General features: G+C 36.0%; 1 protein-coding gene across 2 annotated transcripts; it reads left to right on the plus strand.

The window, feature by feature from the left end:
• Window positions 1-404: 404 nt before the first annotated feature.
• On the plus strand, window positions 405-15,568 carry LOC128205089 (protein archease-like). 2 transcript variants are annotated; one of them, XM_052906506.1, is made up of 7 exons: window positions 405-702; window positions 1,343-1,367; window positions 2,855-2,897; window positions 5,622-5,703; window positions 7,625-7,707; window positions 9,157-9,209; window positions 14,257-15,568. In XM_052906506.1, exons 1-7 carry the CDS (start codon window positions 531-533, stop codon window positions 14,381-14,383), a joined length of 585 nt encoding a protein of 194 aa, XP_052762466.1. In that variant the 5' UTR covers window positions 405-530; the 3' UTR covers window positions 14,384-15,568. The 2 variants fall into 2 exon arrangements, with proteins under 2 accessions (XP_052762466.1, XP_052762467.1); XM_052906507.1 differs by lacking the exons at window positions 405-702; window positions 1,343-1,367 and adding an exon at window positions 1,378-2,260.
• The last annotated feature ends 4,522 nt before the right edge of the window (window positions 15,569-20,090 follow it).

Raw genomic sequence — 20,090 nt, forward strand, 5'->3', positions numbered from 1 at the left:
GTTAAAACAGTCTGGTAAAACTATTTAAACAATCATATTAAAATATCTTATCACAAAACATAACTGCAGATCCAGTCATAGAGCATTTTAATGATCCCGACGTGGGATTAATTGTAATAGTCAAGGCTTTTCAGAAAATATTAAAGCCCCGGGTCCTGGTAAATATAACTTCTGTTGAAATAAAATTTGAACACTTCTTTCGTTTTAATTATATTTGCATTAAAACAAAAATAAAACTTAGGGGCCGACATGTATCTGTTGAAAATCAGTATTATAAAGGGGCCGAAAAGTCTCGAGTCAAAATATTTACGTGGCGGAAATGGCAGGGCCGAAATGTCTTAGAGGCCGATTTGATAACGGCCCGATTTGTCTCACTCCCAATAAATCTGCCCAGTAAACTGTTGACTGCTACCTTACACATGTGCAATTTATGTAAACAAACAAACGTGTTAACATTGCATAATATTATAAATCAACACATTTGAATATAAAGTTACAAAGTTTTTTGTTCGATACCTAAGTAAACAATTATGGCGGAAAAACGCGACAGAGATTTTGACATTACAAAAGACTCTGAGAAAGAAACCGTCGAAAAACATCCTCGCCTTGACAAGAATCAGGACTTAGCTGAGCCTGAGGATGATGAACGTTACGACGACGGTGGTGGCGGCGACACCGAAAATATCTACGGCAAATACGAGTGTAAGTTTTCGGATGTGTGTTGTTAAGTGCAATTTCGTTGTTGTTATTGTACATTATTTCGGACAGTTTCATTTCGGATAATATCCTGCTGATAGTATCCTGCAGACACCAGGATGTATGAACTACATGTACATGTATGAGTATGATGCAGAGCCATATTTTTGGGGTGTTTATCATTTCATGGGACATGTTACAACAACTTATTATGATTCCATGACAATATTTTCACATCCTTAACATAAAGCTATCCTCTGTGGTTAAATAAGGAAAGGGAAGAATATTTACATTTTCTGAAGAATTTTCACTCCGGGTTAAAACATGAATAAATTCAATATAAATGAGAATCATACTCATAAGCCACTTTCAGTTCAAAGAATATTCCAAACTACATCTAACAAATACATGTACATCAATTTTACCGGTTAATCCAAACAGTAGCAGAAATCTGCTGGTCTGCATGAGGGCAGAAGGTTGCCATCAAGAAGGACAGGGTGCTGCACCATATACATGTAACTCTAGCCAAAACCCTATATAATTAAATAGATTAATTTTGTTGACTGCATGATACGCCAGTGTTCATTAAACTGTTTTATAGTAATGGTATGATCCCTCATTATTAACTTATTTGTTTTCTTTGTAGATCTGGATCATACGGCAGATGTACAGTAAGTTTTTGTTTCGTTATTCAATCTTTCAATTATTGATTTTTATTCCAATGTTTTTTTCTCTACCTTATATGGGCCCCGCCCTTAATTATTAAAGGCTAGAAGGAAACACCACAAATCTGTAAAAATAATGTCAAATTTTGCATACATTTCCTCCACTGTTTTGTTTGTTCATTGAATATTATAATTATCTTCCAATAAGTGTATTTAAGCTACATCTAGAATACACTTTACAGCTACCACAATCAAAGCCCCATTTCTAGCATTTTTTTATAAGTAATGTTTAAATTTTTTTGGCTTCCCAGAATTTTGTTTCATTATTTTTACAAGTCAAGTGCCTCTGCACCATTCTTAAAAAAGTTTAGAAAAACATCTTGATATCATTGAATATAATGGCAGCTATAACCGAGCACATGTAGTTAGTCTAATTGTGTTGGCAATTTCATAAGAGAAAGCCCATGGTTTGATCTCCACTTTGAGTCGGGTATATGATTTGTACTGGTTATCACCCTGGCATACAAAATAGAAAGCGGTTGATTTTAAAACTGTACATATAACAGTTTGTTGCTCATTAGAGCTAATGTAATTTGTTTGTTTCTGGGACGTTTAATAAATCTTACCTATTAACTTTTTATCTATGAAATGTTAAACATGGACTAATGACCTGTTGAGTATTTATTATAAAAAGGCTTCTGTCATTGAAATGACACTTATGTAGCTAAATTTCAATTGCTTTATTACACAATCATGCCAATATCTTCAATGGTGTGAAATTCAAGGTAAAGAATAGACTATCGAATGGAATGGCGAGTGGTAAGTGTATCAGAATCTGGTGAATTCGGGTCCTGGGTTCAATTCCTGCATCATGGAGCTTTTTTCTCGTTAACACACAGGTATGGTAAATAGTTTGAACCACTTATTTTTGGATGATTCTTAAGGCCTGGGCTCTGTTTCATTAATATTCCTTAGCTCAGCACCCGTAAAGTTATTTGCAGAATCTAAACAATAAATATTGTTATGATATTTACACCAAAAACAAGGTACAGACAGGAAATACATGATTTTAAGGCTGACCATTTTGATTGAAAAGGGTCTAATTCGAGTTACCTGACAGACTGTGTTTTTTCACCCACAACCGTTTTTGTTTTCAATTTTAATTATTTTTGAAATATATATATATATATTTATAAGTTTGTTTTTATGTATTTGCTGATCCAAATGGCTCCAAAGTCATTCGCATCCTAATATGAATATGAAACTTACGTTTAGTTGAAAGGCGAATATATTTAAAGTTACCGTTTGCCATGCAAAAAACAACAACAACGCCTACCGACAAATATTTTTTCGGGCAGTTACCAGAGACAAACTAACTTTTTAGGCCATTTTAAATTGCATATAGTTATATTAATCACTTCATATATAAACGTCTTCAGAGCATTTGCTAACAGCAAGTTCTATTTATTTATTTAAAATTTTTTCATTTACAGGCTACATGCTTGGGGAGATTCACTAAAGGAAGCCTTCGAACAGGTAAAAAAAACATTCCAGTAATCAATCCTATTATAGCTACATTTGCCATAGAGAAATCTTGATGTTCATATTAAATGTATAAGCGGCAAAGGGTTATGACATCATTGTTGATTTAAATATTGCTTTTGATATTAATAGTGCAGCAACAATCTTTACCGGTCACGTGTTTTATTATCTGATGTTATAATTATCTGAAATTCTTTAATGTAAACATATGTCGTTAAAAACCGTTCTCTTACAATAAAAACTCAGCTGAAGATTATTTTACTATAATTTATTCAAGGTAAAAAAATATTTGGAATGTAAATATATAAAGGATTGATTGCTTTTACTGTGTGTTAATGCTGTTTGAATTCAAGAATGAGCATGCTTACAAAATTCCCACTTTCTCTCCTGCTGTCATACAGCATGGGCAGGCTTGTAAACTTTCTAAGAAGCACTAGCAACTTCATAGTATTTGCCTGCATGCCTTCCTGCATTTGAAAAATAATGAAGAAGCGCTAGCGCGCTACATGAAATATGCTCACAGTCCCTTGTGTGTTGGCACGCATGCAAGTTTTCCAAGAAGCTCTAGCAGACTTCATGGAATTTGCTTACGGGCACTTCTGTCTTAGGTAAATAGCACAAACGAATTGAATCAACCGTTAACACATCATTATGATGAAATGTTGACATTGTGTGTGATGGAAGTTTTTCCCAAATATATAAACCTTCTCAGTGTATTTCTTAGAATGACTGTAAATATTTTCAATTAGAATATAAGAATTCAAATATTTTCACTGAATTGTTGCATAGCAACTGCAGAATGCATTTTGGTAGCCTCCCTGCATGCATTGGCCGGTTCTGATCATATAAAGGAACACATACCTGGCCTCAATGTCACAAAAGTACTTATGTCTATTCTCAATCTCAACTCATTTTACCATATAACTTTATAACATGATTAAAATTTCAACTTGTTTACCAATGTTAAAATGTTGATACACATTTTTGGTCAATATTTTATAGAAAAATAATTCTAGAGCAAATATTTTACAAAATGTGTCCAATAAATTATTTTTGAGTTATAAATCAAATTGGAGCCTGATTTTATAAATCATAGGTTGTTCAGGCAGATGATGGTCTGATCGTATTAATCATAGGTTGCTCAGGCAAAAGATGATCTGATCTTATTAATTATAGGTTGTTCAGGCAGATGATGGTCTGATCATATTTATCATAGGTTGTTCAGGCAAATGATGATCTGATCATATTTATCATAGGTTGTTCAGGCAAAAGATTATCTGATCTTATTAATCATAGGCTGTTCAGGCAAATGATGATCTGATCATATTTATCATAGGCTGTTCAGGCAAATGATGATCTGATCTTATTTATCATAGGTTGTTCAGGCAAATGATGATCTGATCATATTTATCATAGGCTGTTCAGGCAAAAGATGATCTGATCTTATTAATCATAGGCTGTTCAGGCAAATGATGGTCTGATCTTATAAATTATAGGTTGTTCAGGCAAATGATTGTCTGATCTTATTAATTATAGGTTGTTCAGGCAAATGATGATCTGATCTTATTAATTATAGGTTGCTCAGGCAAATGATGGTCTGATTTTATTAATTATAGGCTGTACAGGCAAATGATGGTCTGATCTTATTAATTATAGGTTGTTCAGGCAAATGATGGTCTGATCTTATTAATTATAGGTTGTTCAGGCGAATGATGATCTGATCTTATTAATTATAGGTTGTTCAGGCAAATGATGATCTGATCTTATTAATTATAGGTTGTTCAGGCAAATGATGATCTGATCTTAATAATTATAGGTTGTTCAGGCAAATGATGATCTGATCTTATTAATTATAGGCTGTTCAGGCAAATGATGGTCTGATCTTATTAATTATAGGTTGTTCAGGCAAATGATGGTCTGATCTTATTAATCATAGGCTGTTCAGGCAAATGATGATCTGATCATATTTATCATGTTGTTCAAGCAAATGATGATCCGATCATATATCTCATAGGTGATCTGATCTTATTTATCATATTAAGTTGTTTAGGCAAAAAAGATCTGTTCTAGTTGTTCTTATTTATCATAGGCTGTTCAGGCAAATGATGATCTGATCATATTTATCATTGGTTGTTCAAGCAAATGATGATCTGATCATATATGTCATAGATGATATGATCTTATTTATCATAGGTTGTTTAGGCAAATAATAATCTGATCTGATCTTATTTATTGTAGGTTGTTCACACATATGCTGCTCATATCTTATTTATTGTAGGTTGTTCACACATATGGTGATCTGATCTTATTTATTGTAGGTTGTTCACTGATATGGTGATCGGATCTTATTTATTGTAGGTTGTTCACACATATGCTGATCATATCTTATTTATTGTAGGTTGTTCACACATATGGTGATCATAACTTATTTATTGTAGGTTGTTCACACATATGCTGATCATATCTTATTTATTGTAGGTTGTTCGCACATATGGTGATCTGATCTTATTTATTGTAGGTTGTTCGCACATATGGTGATCATATCTTATTTATTGTAGGTTGTTCACACATATGGTGATCATATCTTATTTATTGTAGGTTGTTCACACATATGCTGATCATATCTTATTTATTGTAGGTTGTTCGCACATAAGGTGATCTGATCTTATTTATTGTAGGTTGTTCACACATATGGTGATCTGATCTTATTTACTGTAGGTTGTTCAGGCAATGTTCAACTACATGACAACAGATTTCTCCACTGTGGAAATGACTGAAGAGCAAGAGGTGGAGGCAGAAGGTATGTATCCATGGTAACCATTTGAGGCTACTAGGATTTGACCTGGACATACTATTAAAAATGTCTGTTTTTCCCAAAAAATAGTTGCAGTATTGACATTAAGTCTTGGTGTTGCAAAAACCTTTCACCTGGGCCTTAACTTTTTCAAATGAAACGTTTGAGATTGTGTACAACTGCGTGGTTTTATGTTTGTGAGTGTGTACAACTGCATGGTTTTATGTTTGAGAGTGTGTACAGCTGTGTGGTTTTATGTTTGTGAGTGTGTACGACTGCGTGGTTTTATGTTTGTGAGTGTGTACGACTGCGTGGTTTTATGTTTGTGAGTGTGTACGACTGTGTGGTTTTATGTTTGTGAGTGTGTACGACTGTGTGGTTTTATGTTTGTGAGTGTGTACGACTGTGTGGTTTTATGTTTGTGAGTGTGTATAACTGCGTGGTTTTATGTTTGTGAGTGTGTACGACTGTGTGGTTTTATGTTTGTGAGTGTGTACAACTGTGTGGTTTTATGTTTGTGAGTGTGTACGACTGTGTGGTTTTATGTTTGTGAGTGTGTATAACTGCGTGGTTTTATGTTTGCGAGTGTGAACAACTGCGTGGTTTTATAATTGGGAGTGTGTACGACTGTGTGGTTTTATGTTTTTGAGTGTGTATAACTGTGTGGTTTCATGTTTGTGAGTGTGTACGACTGTGTGGTTTTATGTTTGTGAGTGTGTATAACTGTGTGGTTTCATGTTTTTGAGTGTGTATAACTGTGTGGTTTCATGTTTGTGAGTGTGTATAACTGTGTGGTTTCATGTTTGTGAGTGTGTACGACTGTGTGGTTTTATGTTTATGAGTGTGTACAACTGTGTGGTTTTATGTTTGCGAATGTGTATGACTGTGTGGTTTTATGTTTGTGAGTGTGTACGACTGTATGGTTTTATGTTTGCGAATGTGTACGACTGTGTGGATTTATGTTTGTGAGTGTGTACGACTGTATGGTTTTATGTTTGCGAATGTGTACGACTGTGTGGTTTTATGTTTGTGAGTGTGTATGACTGTGTGGTTTTATGTTTGCGAATGTGTACGACTGTGTGGATTTATGTTTGCGAATGTGTACGACTGTGTGGTTTTATGTTTGTGAGTGTGTACGACTGTGTGGTTTTCTTGCGAGTGTGTATGACTGCTTAGGTTTATGTTTGAGAGTTGGTACAACTGTGTGGATTTATGTTTGTGAGTGTGTACGACTGTGTGGATTTATGTTTGTGAGTGTGTACGACTGTGTGGTTTTATGTTTGTGAGTGTGTACGACTGTGTCGTTTTCTTGGGAGTGTGTATGACTGCTTAGTTATATGTTTGCGAGTTGGTATGACTGTGTGGTTTTATGTTTGCAAGTGTGAAAGACTGCATGTTTTTATGTTTGCGAATGAGTACGACTGCATGGTTATATGTTTGTGAGTGTGAAAGACTGCTTGGTGTTATGTTTGCCAGTGTGGTAAATTTTAATAAAATAAGTTATGTCATGGTAACTTTAGAGGCAAATAGTTATGTCATTGTAATGCTTTAAGCAAACTATTTTTTAATGGTGAATTTTTGAGCAAACTGGGAAATCAAGTTTGTTTAGTGATTAAATGCTTATGAAATGAGTACGGTAACCGTCATTGTTAAGAATGTGAGGAAAAATATTTTTTTTATGAAAATAATAATTTTATTAACTGGAGAGATCATAAAGTCTATTCCATAATTAAAATAGAAAGAAATAGTGGATGTTTGTTGCATTTTGGTAAAATTCCAAAAGTGATTTCACTGATAAAAGAAAAAAATGTTTTCAGGTGTGAAAACATAATTTTCTTCGATCACAAGTAAAATAAAAAATTATCTTACACCAAAGTCAACAAATTTTCAGTTTGATATAAATAACAGTTTGTTTCTTATTTTGTAGGCGATGACATGGAATCACTTCTATTTCACTTCATGGATGAATGGCTTTTCGCATTCTGTGCTGAACCCTACTTTATCGCCAGGGTATTGCATTTTAAAGCTGCACTCTCACAGATATACCATTTTTACAACTTTTTTTGTTTTTTATCATGGAAGGGATCATGTTTTTTTAATATAAAGTACATATGTATTTCAAGAAAACAATATATCAATACTAAATGGTTTGCGTTGAAACTCTTACGTTTGTGGCATTCTGGAAGTCACTACGTAACGAAGTGGCGTTACAAAAGCGGTAACGTCTGGCTAAAACTGCAATGTAACGTCAGATGTAGCCTTTGCACGACCATTACCATGTCGATGTTGAGCATTTCCATTCATTTGTTAACGATTCCACATCCTGTAAACTACACTTTGTGGCACATTCAGGTGTTCTGCCACAGTCCTCTGAGATAACCCTGCCTCCAGCATTTCAATGCCAACATGCATTTCGTTTTGGCATTTTGACCACAATGTGGTAAATTGTCCGGGAAAAATCGAATACACGATGCGAAAAACAAGAAATGACCACATGTTTAAGTTGTTACATGTATGCCAAAACGCCTTATTTCGTGGTTATGCAGTTTTCTGTGCTGCCCGTGGACGCGCTGGTAGCAATACAATCAAAATCATCAAAAATTCTAGAGGCATGAAGGGATAAAACTAATTCTTTGAAATTAAATAAGCATGCTTATTTGGTTAAGTTTTTACAAATAACTAATCAAGTGATCCTTATCAAATTTTGAGAACAGGTAGAGATTGCTGACAAAAAATCAGATTGTAGATTTTTATATTTCCGTTTGAAAATTAATGTTTTATGGTTTAAACCGTTACTAACGGTTTAAGAAAAAGCATAAAACATCAATTTTTGAACTTATATATAAAGGCCTTCGATCTATTTTGTGTCAGCAGTCTAATATAACTGGTTTCAAAGGATTTCGCAAAAATTGGCTCGTTCCAAGAAATTTTAAAAAAAAAGTTGTCAAACATTCAACCTGTGAGGGTGCAGCTTTAACAACAAATACTTGTTCATACCTAGACATTTTAAATAATTGAAGCCTGTTGAAATCATTTAATATTTTAAAATATATTTAAATTTATTTTCTGCTGAACGTTACTTTATGACAAGGGTAAAGCTGACTTGACTAAAACTAACAAATACAATCATGTAATTTTTAATTTTTAATGATTAGTGGTTATGTTATTGTTGATCTTGTATTCTTTGAATACTGTTTATGATTTTAAAATTATGATATAATAGTCAAAACGATCAAGTCTTTATAAACAATCAAGTCTATATACATTGTAGAATTTAATGTATTTTAATATGTGAAACATTTAATATAGTATCGGGTTATAACCATGTTAAGTATGAGCTCTTAGTGTTTTAAAAGCTCAAAAGCTTTTTATTCAGGTTAACATTTAATTTATCTGGAGAAATGCACATTATTATCTTGTTATTATACATCAAGGAACAGCATTTTTTTTTCATTTCAGAAAATTGAAATTACAGAGATGGATTTGGAAAACTTTAAAATCAAGTCTAAAGGGTAAGTAAACTTTTCAGAAATATTTGGTTCACTATCATCAGCCAATGGAACAAAACTTGAATAAGTTGTCCACGAGTTATCTTTAGGCAATTTGGAAATATGTGCTTCACTATCAGCAGCCAATGGAACAAAACTTGGATAAGTTGTCCACAAATTATCTTTAGGCAAGTTTGCACATTGAAATGATTTGATTGGTTAATATTTTCTTTTCGATAAATATTGACCAATCAATAACTATGCTGGCTAACTCTTCCCTTTTATGACAAGTTTTGTAACTCAAGCTTAAATTTTATAAGATTGATGGCACTTTATAATCAGAAAAAATCAGTAAATGATCAATTAACCTAATATCAGAACATGGACAGTTTTCAAAGGATTTGTTTTGGACTTAAAGATGCTCCCAGATAAGATTTACCACAGTAAATGATATTGTTTTAATATTCCAAAAAGAATAAATACATGTCGAAAACAATGGCACTTTTGAACGTGTGTTTTTAGCTCGACTATTCGAAGAATATGGAGAGCTATACTACTCACCCAAGCGTCGGCGTTGGCGTCACCCCTTGGTTAAGGTTTTGCGTGCAAGCACACATAGGATAATATCTCAGCAACTACTTGAGGTATTGCATTGAGACTTTATACAATGGTACTCAACCATCCAACCTACTTAATTAACCAAGTTTGATAACTCTACTTTGCATTTAATGCCAATAATAGGCCTTTATTATTTGACTTAGAAATTCTGGTTAAGGTTTTGTGTGCAAGCACACATAGGTTAATATCTCTGCAACTACTTGTGGTATTGCATTGAGACTTGATACAATGGTACTCAACCATCCAACCTTATTAATTAACCAAGTTAGATAATCTACTTTGCATTTAATGCAAATAATTGCCCTTTACCGTATTATTCAACTTTGTAATTCTGGTTAAGGTTTTGTGTGCAAGCACACATTATTTTAATATCAAAGCAACTAGGTACTTGATGTATTGCATTGAGACTCGATACAATGGTACTCAACCATCCAACCTACTTAATTAACCATGTAAGATAACTCTAGTTTCATTTAATGCAAATAATTGCCCTTTATTATTCGACATAAAAATTATGGTTAAGGTTTTGGGTGTAAGCACACAATAGGTTATTTTCTAAGAAACTACTCGATGTATTGAATTGAGACTTTATAGAATGGTATTCAACCACTCAATGTAATTGAATAACCAAGATATATAACTGTATTTTGCAAATATTTGCCCTTTATTATTAGACTTAAAAAATTTGGTTGAAATTTTCCATGTAACCACATTTATGTTACTATCTCAGCACATCATGAATTGCATTGAAATCTAATCTAACAGTGATCCATGCAAGTTTCGCCAAAACTTTTCAATCCTTACACTGAAAAGCGGCGGAATAGTCGAGCGCGCTGTCTCTGTGACAGCTCTTGTTTATGACAAAAGTGCTATATAAATGGGGTATAATAATAATGGCTGTTATGAAGGATACCGAGTTTAACTTGGAAGAAATTAGCATAAACACGGTATTTCTACCTTATGAGACTATGGTTGACCACTGTAAATCTTTTAGCAATCACCAATCATTTAATATTTTTGCGCTTCCTGCTATTAAATACACGGTTACAATCTTGTTATCAGAAATTATTTTTTTCCATAAATGCATTATTTAGTAGGTAGATCAAGTTTTATCAATCAAAATTGATGTTTGTTTTACATGTGTATGTACTGATTTTGAATAAGAGTGTCCCTTTAACAATCAATATAGTTCTGCCAATGTGAACATGTGTGTAGTACAAGGATCATATCCCTGTGACCCATTATTACCATATTGCCTTTCTTGATTACAAAAAGAAAATGCTTCAGCACAAAATGATGAAATAAAGAAATGTTTGATTCATGTACATTACTAGAACGATAACTCTGTGATCCACTTTTCCATTATTGTCACCCTAATTGTCTCCCTTGAAATAAAGAGTTTTAGCCAATTAACTTACTTAAAGTTAGAACTGTATGTCTTCTGTTTTAATTGAAACTATATAATTCAATGCTCCAGCCAGGATTTGAAAAGGACAGGGTGCTAGGTCAGAAAGGGTCCTTTTGATGCGCATTAAACAAATCTTAATGGGGCACTTGCAAGGTCAATTTTCAATGCATATTATGTGTATTTTGTTACTACTTTCAATACTAATAGTTTGTTATGAATACCTCAGGTGTTATCTTAACTCAAGTGTCAAAATTATGTATATTTATTATTCTCATACTTTATACTGAAAATTATTTTTATCAATTTAAAAAAAAAAAACCGAAATAAAGTTCACAATCATCAACGATGGCTCTGTTAAACAAAAGGACACAGGGTAAATATTTAAAAGGAAACAGAGTGCCAAAAAAGGGCAGCAGGGTGCTGGAAAAGGGCAGCAGGTTGCTCCCCCTGCTATTTATTCCTAGCTGTAGCACTCCTTATAATAAGATTACAAATATATACTATACATATTTGTCTAACATATTAAGATAATAATAATTCCAGTTTACAGCATGATTCAATGTGCCCTTTTTATACGCCCGAAGGGTCGTATTATGTTATGGCCTCCATCGTCTGTCCGTCTGTCTGTCCGTCCGTTAGCAATTCCGTGTCCGGGCCATAACTTGGTAACTAATAAAGCGATTTTCAAATAACTTTATACAAATCATCACTACATTAAAAGGATGTGTCGCGCGCAATTTCCAGGTCCATACCTCAAAGACTAGAATCACCATGGGGGTGCGTTAGCAAATCCGTGTCCGGGCCACAACTTGGTCACTAATAAAGTCATTTTCAAATAACTTTATACAAAGCATCATTACATTAAAAGGATGTGTCGCGCGCAATTTCCAGGTCCATACCTCAAACACTAGAATCACCATGGGGGGGGGGGACTTTAGCAATTCCATGTCCAGGCCATAACTGGGTTACTACTAAAGAAATTTTCAAATAAATCATCTCTACATTAAAAGGATTTGTCAAGCATGCTTTCCAGGTCCGTACCTCAAAGGCTAATTTCACTGGGGGGGGCGTTAGCAATTCCGCGTCCAGGCCATAACTTGGTAACTAATAAAGCGATTTTCAAATAACTTTATACAAATCATCACTACATTAAAAGGATGTGTCGCGCGCAATTTCCAGGTCCATACCTCAAAGACTAGAATCACCATGGGGGGGACGTTAGCAATTCCATGTCCAGGCCATAACTGGGTTACAACTAAAGCAATTTTCAAATAACTTTATACAAATCATCTCTACATTAAAAGAATTTGTCAAGCATGCTTTCCAGGTCCGTACCTCAAAGGCTAATTTCACTGGGGGGTGTTAGCAATTCCGTGTCCAGGCCACAACTTTGTGTTATTACTAATAAAGGAATTTTTAGAAAACGTGTCCTAGCCACAACTTTGTAACCGGGTAATTTAGGAGATATGTACCAACCATATTTGTATGCTGATTTTATAAAAATATTTCATTTCATAAAATCTGATTCCATATTAGTACATTCTTCATTGCACTACTTACCAGTATGTATGTTGTTTTACAATTATTCTATGTTGTAAAAAAATACTGTTGAACAAAGGTTTTTATTAGCACTGCTAACTTAAGTATCCTTAAACTTTCAATATTGGAAGTTTAAGCCTTTGTTGTAAACACTTCACACCTAGTAAGCAGTATACTAGCATAACCTAAATGTTTATTAAAGACCTCAAGCCGAATCTTCTTCGGGCGTATAATGCTCCGTTTCGCGGTGCTCTTGTTTCCCTTAGCACCCTGTCCCTCTTCTGCAGCAACCTGTCCCTCTTCTGCAGCAACCTGTCCATCTTCTGCAACACCCTGTCCTTCTTCTGCAGCAACCTGTCCCTCTTCTGCAGCACCTTGTCCCTCTTTTGTAGCAACCTGTCCCTCTTCTGCAGCAACCTGTCCCTCTTCTGCAGCAACCTGTCCCTCTTCTGCAGCAACCTGTCCTTCTTCTGCAGCATCCTGTCCCTCTCCTGCAGCACCTTGTCCCTCTTATGCAGCAACCTGTCCCTCTTCTGCAGCAACCTGTCCATCTTCTGCAGCACCCTGTCCTTCTTCTGCAGCAACCTGTCCCTCTTCTGCAGCAACCTGTCCCTCTTCTGCAGCACCATGTCCCTCTTCTGCAGCAACCTGTCCTTCTGCAGCACCCTGGCCCTCTTCTGCACCACCCTGTCCCTCTTCTGCAGCACCCTGTCCCTTTTCTGCAGCACCCTGTCCTTCTTCTGCAGCACCCTGTCCTTCTGCAGCACCCTGGCCCTCTTCTGCAGCACCCTGGCCCTCTTCTGCAGCACCCTGGCCCTTTTCTGCAGCACCCTGTCCCTGTTCTGCAGCCCACTGTCCCTGTTCTGCAGCATCCTGTCCCTCTTCTGCAGCAACCAATCCCGCAGCACCCGGTCCTTTTTTTAAACAAAGCGAAAACCATAAAGATAAGATTGAAACTTTAAGGGAATATCATAAAAAAGGATGTGCTGATTTTCTTTTTTCCTACTTTGGTCGTGAAAAACTCCCATAATTTTTTATAATTTTTGACAAGAACGCTTTCTACATTTATATGGGCAGCACTGGAAAGCCTGCAAGAACTTGTTTCACAGATGTTAAATAAATCAGTATAGAACAAAACCTAACATTAGTGAAAACAATAACTTGAAAACATTTTTATTTTAAATATTAAAAAAGTAAACTGGTCGCTTATGATTGTTTTTGTTTTGTTGTTAGTATTTACACTCCATTTTATTTTAAATTTGCAGCCATTAGAGCCCTGAACAGAGTTTCTGCAAAGCCACCTTTGCCTCTGTGTCTTTGTGCCCGCTCCCTTTGACTGCTATTTTGGGCCTATCATGGCCCCCTTACCCCTCGTCGAAGTGGTTTCAGCCCTTCAACGGCCCGGTCAATCACATTCCGTCACTCCAGCACACCACAGGCTTTATACCTATTCATTAAAAGATGCTTTATTAAACAATGATTCATGTACTGGTTTTGTGCTTTCAGATATGGTGAGGAGTTTGACTTAGAAAAGCATCCACAAGGCACTGAAGTAAAGGCAATCACATACTCCAACATGCAGATCTACGATAACGACAAGAAACACGAGGTGTTTGTAATCATAGATATATAACCATTACGAGTCAACTTATCATCACGCGTTGGACCAGATATGTCAGATCACGTGTTTGTTCAAGCTTGTATTATATTTAAGATCACTTATTGAATTAATCAATCACTTATTGAATTAATCGTGGTATTTGCAAAATCAAACTCACTGTGTCTGAAGTGACCTATGAAAAAAATTGTTTTGAAATAAATAATATTGCTTCTTGGATTTACCCGTTGGAATAAGAGATCGTATAAAATGATTGTCGATAAGAAAGTCCTTAGATAGTGTTTTGAACGTGACACAAGTCTATAACATTGTTGATGTTTTACATTTGATATATTCATCATGACGTGGATCCGTATTAAGTAACTTCTTGAGCCTGAGTAACAGAAAACTGAATTCTTAAATGCTTCAAAATATCTATAATATAACTTATGTTGACAAAAGATGTGTGCCTGGTTGTTGAACAGATTATTTTTAATGAATACATAGCATAAAACAACACAATTAAAACATTGCTAGTCTGAGTCCCAAACTCAGACTTGGGACGTTAGTGTATCAGACCCGTTCGTTTATCATTGGTATTTGAGATAACTTAATGAAGTGAGAGGGACTCGCTCATGTTTTGGACCAAAAATTATATCCAAATTGCAGAAATATACAATTATAGAATAGACAAAGTATTTCTGGGTTTACTGGGGTGTGAACCCTTGCCAGCCAGTAAAGTCAAGAAAAAAACAACAGATGCCTTTACCACTAGGCCACCATTTACTTATTTAAAGCGATGGATATTTTGACCTTTTAACAAAGCATTGATAACATAACAGGATAATTTCTTGCCACAACGATTCACTCATAGCTGTTATTATTGCTAATGAAAATTTTGGTATTCAAAGACGATATTTAAGCAAATATGAACATTTGCTGAAGGGTTCTAGCTTTTTATATCTAAGTTTAACACTCCTGATGATTTGCCAAACTTAATTTCGTCATACAAAAAAGTGCATTTAACAAAAATATGAGCAAGTCCCTTTAATATGTTTTTTTCATTTTTATTGCCTAATATATTTGATACCAAATGTATATAAGATATTTTTTGTAAATTTTTAGTGTTATCTAATACTGATATTTAAGGCATTATAACTATGTATATATGACTATTTTCCATGTTTGATTTTTTAAATGATGCATATTGGTTTTTGACAAATAAATAATGATAATTTACTTTTTACCTTTGATGAAGGATTTATTTTAAGACCAACCTTGAAATTCAACTTGATCCAGTTATAAAAAAAACTTTCATTTTGAGCTGTCGTGATTGGGCGATTTCCGTCATACATTGTCCATCTTAAGGAGTGTGTAACCGTCATTTATGGTTTGCTGTATTTAGGGGCTCCGGACTGAGGAGGTTGGTAGCCGGTACGCAATCACTCAAAATATGACATTATTTGATAGGCCTCAAAATATTATAGTTATATTTGTTACACAGGATTCTGGTTGAACATATATAGGACATTATGTGAGTGGTCATGACTACTCTTTTGATAATTTACTGTGGTAATTGTATAAAACATTGTTATATGATACTCTTTATTGATAACAGGATGTTAAAAGTTAATGTGAAATAAGACCCTGCCTTCAACAGACTATTGCTGGACAGTACTTATAAGTAATGCACAAAGTGATGCATTTGTATCTATTTACTTTGATTGAGTTTGACCTTTTCAGTTTCTCCTACCAGGTAAGACAATTCATACTGGTTACATCAAGCCAAACCACCTTGATAACTTCGTGTTCGCCTCGTGTGCAGAAGGTGGCGGGTCCCAACCCCGGCCTCGTCAAACCGAAAGGCGTTCAAATATAGTACAAGTAACACCCTTGACGTCTTATCTCTTTATTTGACTGTTAATTGCAGTCACTTCTTTCTAATACAACTTATGGCATTTAAAATCAATAAAGTCATGATGGCTACTCGGCATGTCAAACTCACAGGCGTTTGGGCTTTGACGTGCCTGTTTTACAAAGGATTTCACATGACGTATGGTATCAGAAATCAATCTCATATCGACCATATTTCGATGAACAAGGACTTATTTAATTCATCTGCAATTGTACTGTAATCGTCAACGCACCAATGAATGTTTCTTGACCCCAGGCACTCTGCCATACCCTACCTGGTTAGCTATAGTGACCGGAGCCCCTGGCTTTACATCTATATGGGGGATAATTGACCTCCAGGCACTCTGCTCAGTCTTACCAGGTCAACAATGGTTTCTGGACTTCCGGTTCTTCATTTATAGAGGGGACTATTGACCTCCAGGTACTCTGCTCCGCCTCACCAGGTCAGCTATGGTCACCGGACTCCCGGCTTTATACATCTAGAGAGGGGATTCTTAACCTTCAGGGACTCTGCTCCGCCTCACCAGGTCAGCAATTGTCACCGGACTCCCCGGATTTACATCTTAGAGATGATTATTGACCTCCAGGCACTCTTCTCCGCCTCACCAGGTCAGCTATGGTCACCGGACTCCCCGGATTTACATCTTAGAGATGATTATTGACCTCCAGGCACTCTTCTCCGCCTCACAAGGTCAGCTATGGTCACAGGACTCCCGGCTTTACATCTATAGAGAGGACTATTGACCTCCTGGCACTCTGCTCCGCCTCACCAGGTTAGTTATGGTCACAGGACTCCCCGGCTTTACATCTATAGAGGGGATTATTGACCTTCAGGCACTCTTCTCCGCCTCACCAGGTCAGCTATGGTCACAGGACTCCCCGGCTTTACATCTATAAAGGGGACTATTGACCTCCTGGCACTCTGCTCCGCCTCACCAGGTCAGCTATGGTCACAGGACTCCCCGGCTTTACATCTATAGAGAGGACTACTGACCTCCAGGCACTCTGCTCCGCCTCACCAGGTCAGCTATGGTCACAGGACTCCCCGGCTTTACATCTTTAGAGAGGACTATTGACCTCCAGGCACTCTGCTCAGCCTCATCAGGTTAGTTATGGTCACAGGACTCCCCGGCTTTACATCTATAGAGAGGACTATTGACCTCCAGGCACTCTGCTCAGCCTCACCAGGTCAGTTATGGTCACAGGACTCCCCGGCTTTACATCTATAAAGGGGATTATTGACCTCCAGGCACTCTTCTCCGCCTCTCCAGGTCAGCTATGGTCACCGAACTTCACGGCTTTACATCTATAAAGGGGATTATTGACCTCCAGGTACTCTGCTTCGCTTCACAAGGTCAGCTTTGGTCATCGGATTACCCGACTACATATAAAGAGGGGATTATTGACCTCCAGGTACTCTGCTCTGCATAACCAGGTCAGGTATGGTCACTGAACTCCACGGCTTTACATCTATAGTGGGGATTGTTGACCTGCAGGCACTCTGCTCCGTCTCACCATGTCAGTTATGGTCACCTGATTCCCCAGCTTAACATCTATAGAGAGGATTATTGACCTCCAGGCTCTCTGCTCTGCCTCACCAGGTCAGCTATGGTCACCGGACTCCCGGCTTTACATCTATGGAGATTATTGACCTCCAGTCACTCTGCTCCGCCTCACCAGGTCTGCTATGGTCACTAGACTCCCGGCTTTACATCTATGGAGGCCATTATTGACCTCCAGGCACTCTGCTCCGCCTTTCCATGTCAGCTATTTTCACCGGACTCTTCGGCTTGACATCTATAGAGGTGATTACTGACCTACTGACACTGCCCAATATTACCAGGTCAGCTCTTCTCACTGGACTCCCCGGCCGGCTTTACATCTATAGAGGCGATTATTGACCTCCGGGCATTCTGGCCAATCTCACCAGGTCAGCTATGGTCACTGTGTTTAGATTTATAATTAAATCGATTGCTGGGTTTGATACAGTGATACGAATAATTTCAATCAATTGAATATCGCTGACATGTACAGAAGAAGTTTAACATTCAGTATGCAATAACCAGTGTCATGAGAGAGCTTATCATGTACATGCAATCATTATAAACATAGGAAAAGTTCAAAAGCAATTACTGGAGGCGAAACTATTATCACAAAAATAATGTAAAGTACCGACATCAGTTTTTTAACTGTTCTTTTACTTCTTTAATCAAAAAACAAACAGCAGGCGCGCCTCCAGGATTCGACGTTAAAGGGGGCGTAACTAGGGAGCGTAGCCTTATGACTTGTGCCCCTTTCTCAGAAACAAAATTTATTTTGTTTAATTAAAGTATTGGTTGGGGGGGGGGGGTGTTGAAGAAAATTTTATCACTTTCTTTTCTGAAATGGTGCCTTCTGGGCGTATTTTATGACATTTCTCCTATATTGAAATACAAAGATAACTTGGACAATTAGATGGTGGGGGGGGGGGGGGGGGCACGCACCTGGTGCATCCCACCTGGATCCGCTAGTGAAAATCTATGATAGTGCACAAACTGGACCTTTGTTGTTTTCATATTTTGCTCGGTGAAAAATAGAACATTTTAGACCTTGAGTAATTCGGATCAAATTCCGTTCATGAAGATATGCCATTATGTTATCCTGCACGATCAGGTATTGAACTGTTTTAAAACAAGTGCAGAATGTGATCATTTCTATGTTATTTTATTTTCAATCTCTGCGCCTTTGTATTTGTCTGTTTATTCATTTTCGACAAAAACCTGAAGACACATTTGTAAAATACACTTTTGTCCCTATTTATATTCCTGTTTTTCATTTTAAAGCGTGATGTTTAAAATATTTCCAATGTACTGAAGATTTAAATAGTGTGAATCTTCGTAACACAAAATTGTTTGATATGTAAAACCTTCCGCATCTATGCATATTTTAGCTGCCTGCAAACAATGTACATATGTTTTTTGTTCATTTCTGTCATTTCTTTTGTCTATAATTTATGTTCAATATGTTGTACTGTCGAATAAATAATAATAATAAAAATAATAATAATATGATAATAGTAATAATAATTATAATAATGCTGATGATGTTGGTGATGATGATGATAATAATAATAATACAAAAAGTAAATAATAATAATAATAATAATAATAATAATAAAAAAATAGTACTAGTTATAATATTATTTATAATAATAATAATATTAATAATAATAATCATATTAAAAATAATACTAATAATTATAATAATAATAATAATAATAATAATAATAATAATAATAATAATAATAATAATAATAATAATAACAATAATAATAATAATAATAATAATAATAATAACAATAATAATAATAATAATAATAATAACAATAATAATAATAATAATAATAATAATAATAATAATAATATGCATTTCCACTAACACCGCTATTACAATTCCAATGCCGCTTCCAATAGACCTACCTCTTCTTCAACCACTACAACCACCACTCTTCAACCATTTCCACTACCACCACCATTACCCCCACCACTAAAACTTTGATACCGCTGAAACCCCCCCCCAAAACACTACCACTACAACTCTTCTACCGCTGCCACCTCCCCAAAACCAACTACTACTTCTTCTCTGCTATCGCAACCTATTACCAGTGTAACAACCGCTGCCACAACCACCGACACCACTTCAAACTCAGCATTCGCTGCCAAAAGAGCTGCCACTAGCATACTGCTACTGCCGCCACTTCCACCTCTGCTACCACTGCCACTATCAACACCACTAACCTTCTGTTACCGCTGCAACTATCAACACCACTACAACTCAACTACCGTTGCCA

The sequence above is a fragment of the Mya arenaria genome, chromosome 10, assembly GCF_026914265.1.
Source record: "Mya arenaria isolate MELC-2E11 chromosome 10, ASM2691426v1".
Taxonomy (NCBI): domain Eukaryota; kingdom Metazoa; phylum Mollusca; class Bivalvia; order Myida; family Myidae; genus Mya; species Mya arenaria.

Bases quoted from the DNA above. Each gene is read 5' to 3' on its own strand.
- LOC128205089 (XM_052906506.1), top strand. From the start codon at position 531: ATGGCGGAAAAACGCGACAGAGATTTTGACATTACAAAAGACTCTGAG. The intron at 5,704-7,624 runs GTATGTATCCAT...CTTATTTTGTAG, and splicing joins GCAAGAGGTGGAGGCAGAAG to GCGATGACATGGAATCACTT. The intron at 9,210-14,256 runs GTAAGTAAACTT...TTGTGCTTTCAG, and splicing joins TTTAAAATCAAGTCTAAAGG to ATATGGTGAGGAGTTTGACT.